Source organism: Canis lupus, chromosome 1 (assembly GCF_011100685.1).
Source record: "Canis lupus familiaris isolate Mischka breed German Shepherd chromosome 1, alternate assembly UU_Cfam_GSD_1.0, whole genome shotgun sequence".
In the NCBI taxonomy this organism is placed as follows: domain Eukaryota; kingdom Metazoa; phylum Chordata; class Mammalia; order Carnivora; family Canidae; genus Canis; species Canis lupus.
In genome coordinates, this window is record NC_049222.1 from 100513431 (window position 1) to 100519770 (window position 6340).

Genomic DNA, 6340 nt, shown 5'->3' on the forward strand with positions numbered 1-6340 from the left:
GCCTGCTTCTCTCTCTGCCTGTCTCTCTGTGTCTCTGTGTCTCTCATGAATAAATAAATAAATAAATTTTTTTAAAAAGAAAGGTGTTTAGTAGCATCCCTGGCTTCTACTTCCTAAATACCTGTAGCATCTGCCCCCCATTCATGACAACCAAAAACATTTTCAGACATTGTCATATGTCCTTTGGGGGTAACACTGATTGAAAACGACTGCACTGTGGGTTTGGAAGTTTTACATTATATTTATTCTTTTATTCTGACTTGAGTAGAAATAATGTGAATTATGAGCAATGGAAGGATATCAGGACACTTAATTTTGTTATGCCTTTCCCATCAAAAACCCACTGCCATTTGAAATTTTAGTCCGAAAAAAAAATTTTTAGTCCGTCCTGTTTTTAACTCCAAGTCATTGTTATTGCTACATTTTATATGATGGTGTATCATTTTATATGCTGAATTTGATTTTAATACATGTTCATTTCCATTTTTTTCCATTCCTTCTGTGTTTTTTTCATGAAGAACACATTTTTCTAATTCTTTTGGCTAGTGTCCTTGGAGATAAACTCTTTGGTTTTTTTAAAGCTGTCTTTGTCTTATTACTCTTGAGCAATAGTGTATCTGAGAATTTTTCCCCCTTGGCGCTTTTAAAGTTACTTCCCATTACTTTCTGGTTTCTATTTTTGCTATCAAGTGGTCTGTCATGGTGATTTTTACTCCTTCACCAGTGTTCTGTCTTCTCTCTGCTAGTCTTTAAGACTGTCTCCTTAGGTATAGATTGATATATTGTTTATGCTTGGGATTCATGTTTTCTGAGTCTGAAATGCCTACAAGTGGAATTGCTTGCTGGTAGGAAGGAAGTGTCCATTTTACGTTTTGATGGCTGTTACTATATTACCCTGCTGGTGGACTGACCACTTTACATGCCCACCAACACTCTTCTCCCATGAGATGCCTAAGCTTTATATTTTCACTCATATGAAAAGTGTACATTTTGTCTTAAAGTTTCAGTTTGTGATTGTCTAAATGATGGTGAGAATGAGCAGATAGTCATGTTTTCAGGAAATTTATATTTTCTATGAAGTGCCTTTTTGTGTCTCCATGCCCCGTTTTTTGTGCTATTCTGTAAGAATTCTTTATGATCGTGGACACTATTCCTTTGTCTCTTACATTTTATAATCTTCATTTGCCACTTAGGTTTTGACTCTTACAGTTTTTCTGTTGTGTGGAAATTTAAAATGTTGGTATTAAATTTGTTAGTCCTCATCTGTATGATTTTTGTTGATCATGAAGGTGTCCTACATAATTTAAACTTTGATTTAATGTTGGGATTTTTCCTCTAGAGTTCTTTAAAAGAGATTTCTTCCCAAGTTAAGGATCTAATTTCATTTTGCTCAAAAGAAATGAGCAGGATGCCTGGGTGGCTCAGTGGTTGAGCATTTGCTTTTGGCTCAGGACATCATCCCAGAGTCCCAGGATCAGTTCCCCCCAGTGGGCTCCTTGCATGGAACCTGCTTCTCCCTCTGCCTGTGTCTCTGCCTCTCTGTGTGTGTGTCACTCATGAATAAATAAATAACCTTTAAAAAGAAAAGAAATGAGGAGCAAGTTGTCTTGATATCATGAAGTCAAAGGGGTGGAAGGTGGTTAGAGGAAGATCAATAATGGTGGAGACACTGGCAGCCACTTAGAGAATGATGTTCATTTCTCAGGTCAGAGCCAGCATCAGACATGATCTAGTTTTCATAATAACCCTGCAGAGTGATCATTGACAGATCTAGGACTTTCAGAACTTCTGGGTCATTGAGCTTTTGCTTTGTCTCATCCACAAAGACATAACCGACCACAATGCTGGGGTGAAAACTGCTCATTCTGCACTATCATAAGCATACAGTAAAGTTGGGGCTTTGAAAATGTGTATTGATTGTTGGTATCAGCAGTGGGTAGTAGGGGCAAGCACACAATAGCCAAAATGGTGTTCCAGTATGAACACTGATACCTGGCCTCTGGTCTCCTATAGCTCAGTTTCATTCTTTTGGTGATACTTGTCTCCACTGTTTCTCCTCCTTGTTCTCTAGAAGGGTGAAAATGCTATGTGGCTCTTTGCGCCTGTTCTTGGCTCCATCCTTTGACTCTCACTTTATCTTCACCTTATAACAGAGATTAATTTGAAAAAGTAAAAATACCCATAAATGTAAATTGGTGCAGCCACTGTGATAAACAGTATGGAAGTTCCTCAAAAAATTAAAAATAAAAATACCATATGATCTAGTAATTCCACTACTATTTACCCCCCAAAAGGAGAGAAAACACTGAATACAAAAAGATATATGTCCCCCTGTTCATTGCAGCATTATTTATAATAGCCAAGATATGGAAGCAACCCAAGCACCCATTGACAGATGAGTGTGGTATGTATATACAATGGAATATTACTGAGCCATAAAAAGGAATGAGATTTTTGCCATTTGCTACAACCTGGATGGATCTAGAGGGTATTATGCTAAGTGAAATAAGTCAAGCAGAGAAAGACAGATACCATATGACTTCACTTATATGGGGGAATCTAAAAAAACTAATAAACAATCAAAAAGTAGAAACAGCTCATAAATGCGGAGATCAAACTGATGGTTGCCAGAAGAGAGAGGTTGGGGGATGGGCAAAATGGATGAAAGGGAGAGGGAGATACAGGCTTCCAGCTATGGAATGAATAAGTCATGAGGATTAAAGGTACATTATAGGGAATATAGTCAGTGATATTGTAATAGTGTTATATGATGACAGATGGTGGCTATGCTTGTACTGAGCATAGCATAACATATAGACTTGTGAAATCTCTATGTTGTACACCTGAAACTAATGTATCATTGTGTGTCAAATATACTTCAATAAAAATATAAGCTGGGGAAAATTAATTAAAAAATAAAAATGTGGATCCACACATCTGCTCTGTCATCATTTTTATTCCTCTTCGAGATACAGCTTTATGTACTTAAGTCTATCTTTTTCATTCTTTGCTTTTCAGCTTGAGAGATGAGATTGAAAATGACAGAATATTCCTGAGGAAGAACCATCCTGTGACGTGGACATGGAAGGATTTATGAGAGAAGGATCCCATCTATCCATTCTAGGTGAAAATTGGGACTGTAAGAACCGGGAGGGACATTTGAGGCAATTACCTTTAATTCAGGAGAAGCCAGGGGCTCAGGAAGCAATTTGTGAATATTCTGGACTTGGAGAACATTTGAGTGCAAGCTCAGACCTTCTGTCATCTAAGCGAATACCTACAAATGGTTTTCATCTATGTGACTCAGATATTAAAAGTTTGGATTGTGATGCAGCTTTACACAGTTGTCAGAAAAATTATGTAGCTAAGAGAAATAGTGACAGTGACACATGTGGAAAAGCTTTCAACCATTCTGTGGAAGTTTTTCAACTTGGAAGAGATCAAACGAGAGAGAAAACCTTTAAATACCCTGAAAGTGTTAAATCTTTCAATCATTTTACTACTCTTAGTGAACAAAAAATAGTGAAAAGAGGGAAGAAACTGTATGAAGGTAAGGACTTTGGGGACATCTTTACCTTGAGTTCATCTCTTAATGAAAACAGGAGGAATCACCTTGGAGAGAAACTATATAAATGCACTGAATGTGGCAAATGCTTCAAACGGAACTCTTCTCTTGTTTTGCATCACCGAACTCACACTGGAGAGAAACCTTACACCTGTAATGAATGTGGAAAATCGTTTTCCAAGAACTATAACCTAATTGTGCATCAAAGAATCCATACAGGAGAGAAGCCCTATAAATGCAATAAATGTGGGAAAGCCTTCAGTGATGGGTCAGCTCTCACACAACACCAGAGAATTCACACTGGGGAGAAACCTTATGAATGTCTAGAATGTGGGAAAACCTTCAACCGAAATTCATCTCTGATTTTGCATCAAAGAACTCATACAGGAGAAAAACCATATCGATGTAATGAGTGTGGGAAACCTTTCACCGACATTTCCCATCTCACTGTGCATCTCAGAATCCACACTGGGGAGAAGCCCTATGAGTGTAGCAAATGTGGAAAGGCTTTCCGGGATGGCTCATACCTTACCCAGCATGAGAGGACTCACACTGGAGAGAAGCCCTTTGAATGTGTGGAGTGTGGAAAGTCATTCAACCGAAACTCTCACCTCATTGTACATCAAAAAATCCACTCTGGGGAGAAACCCTATGAATGTAAAGAGTGTGGGAAAACGTTCATTGAAAGTGCTTACCTCATCCGGCACCAGAGGATTCATACTGGTGAGAAGCCCTATGGCTGTAACCAGTGTCAGAAACTTTTCAGGAACATTGCTGGCCTCATCCGGCACCAGAGGACTCATACTGGTGAGAAGCCCTATGAGTGTAATCAGTGTGGCAAAGCTTTCAGGGACAGCTCCTGTCTGACAAAGCACCAGCGAATTCACACAAAGGAGACCCCATACCAGTGTCCTGAATGTGGAAAGTCCTTCAAGCAGAACTCTCACCTGGCGGTACATCAGAGACTCCACAGCAGGGAGGGTCCCAGCCAGTGTCCTCAGTGTGGAAAAACATTCAGAAGGAGCTCGTCCCTCATCCGACATCAAAGAATGCACTCTGGAGAGCAATCCATGGAAACATAATGAATGTGAGCCACATTCGTCTCCTGGCTTGTTCTCAAAAAGCTGTGTGAAGGAGGATTGCTTTCAGGGATGACTTTTCCTTGTCCACAGAAAAGAATTCTTTAAGCTATCCAGTGAATTGATGAATATAAGGCATTCCTTAGCCATACTATTAAATCTCTACATTAAGGAACTCCTGGAGAAAACAGGATGGTAATAAATGTGGAGTAGGCTTCAGGAATGATGCAGCCAGTACCAAATGTAATAGCGTACACACTGGAATAAAATCTGTGAATGTCAAGAAGATACTTCCCTGTAGATGCATCAGAGTGTTTAACCAGGAAAGACCCTGTGAATGTGTTTAGTAAGTAATTGATATGTGAAATCCTTTAATAAGGAATGTCTGCCTTGTATATAAGCAAACTCTTAATTAGGATCAAGTGTAATCATTGAGAAAAGCTTTTGTCAGCTCTTACTGTCTACTCTGTATCAATGAAGACTCCTGGTGATAGACCACACACAATGCTCCATCCCATGGCAACCACAGAATTGTAGTTAGATTTTGCTGTTTGTATGTATGTCTATGTTACAATCGTATCAGATGCTGAGGACTTGTTTCAAAAGGGGCAACTGGATGAAGATGGTTGTGAATGAACGATGTAATTGTCCCAGTTAAGACTGAAGCAGGTTCGCACTAAGATGGAAAGGACTGCTGTTGAGAAATGTGATGCATTGCTTTAGTTGTGGAAAAAATAATGAGTTTCTCTGTTTCTGTATTCACCCTCCCCTGTTGTTCATCTAGGATACTTCTTTTGTTCTATGCAGTCATGCTGAGCCATAATTATGAAAGTGTTATTACCACTTGAAAATGCTTATAATACGGCAGACAATAACAACAATTAAAGAGGCATAAAATAGAAGATTTGCTGTTATTACAGCCATGTAAAAGTATGTGCTCATATGGATGTAGACTAGACATTGGTCTTGGGGAAGTAAACATGGTTTTCTTAGGGGCCTACAATTGCATATGATTTTTTTCTCTGTTGTAAACCATACATTGTTGCTATAGTAATTTGATAAGGAATAGAAAGAGGAAGCCAGAAGGAGACAAACCTTGGGTTTCTTTGGACTGGTTGTTTTTGTTTTTGTTTTTTGTTTTTTTGACCAGAAGGATCAGGGTCATAGGGCAACTGTAAGCACAGACGGGGAGCATCCAGGAAGAAGTTTCTCAAGTTGAGAGGATTCCATGGCCCAGAGCATAAGAATAATTTTCTTCTTTGGGATTTGGAGGTATCATTGATAGGAGAGGACGGGCCTCAGAAAGTGAGGAGTAGGAGGCTACAGAGAAAGGTCTTGGATGATCTGGAAACATCTCACCTATGGAAATACAGAGCTGGCCAAGTGAGAGCTGCTCAAGCTGACTGGCATAGCCTCAAAGCCCTGGGAGTGGCTCCCCTTGAGAGTCTGTGAATAAAGGCTGTGAGACAATAAATTTGTGTTGTTTTAAGCTGCTGAGTTTGTGATAATTTGTTATGGCAGCAGTAAAAAACTAACACAAGCATTATAGAAAACTAGGGATCCCTAGGTGGCGTAGCGGTTTGGCGCCTGCCTTTGGCCCAGGGCGCGATCCTGGAGACCCGGGATCGAATCCCACATCGGGCTCCCGGTGTGTGGAGCCTGCTTCTCCCTCTGCCTATGTCTCTGCCTCTCTCTC

At 39.7% G+C, this 6340-nt stretch overlaps 1 protein-coding gene across 1 annotated transcript; it reads left to right on the forward strand.

Annotated features, from left to right (window-relative positions):
* Window positions 1-3026: 3026 nt before the first annotated feature.
* ZNF329 (zinc finger protein 329) lies at window positions 3027-6133 on the forward strand. Its single transcript, XM_038527518.1, is given in 2 exon segments — window positions 3027-3043; window positions 3045-6133. Coding segments are annotated over 2 exon segments (1620 nt in total). The 3' UTR covers window positions 4648-6133.
* The last annotated feature ends 207 nt before the right edge of the window (window positions 6134-6340 follow it).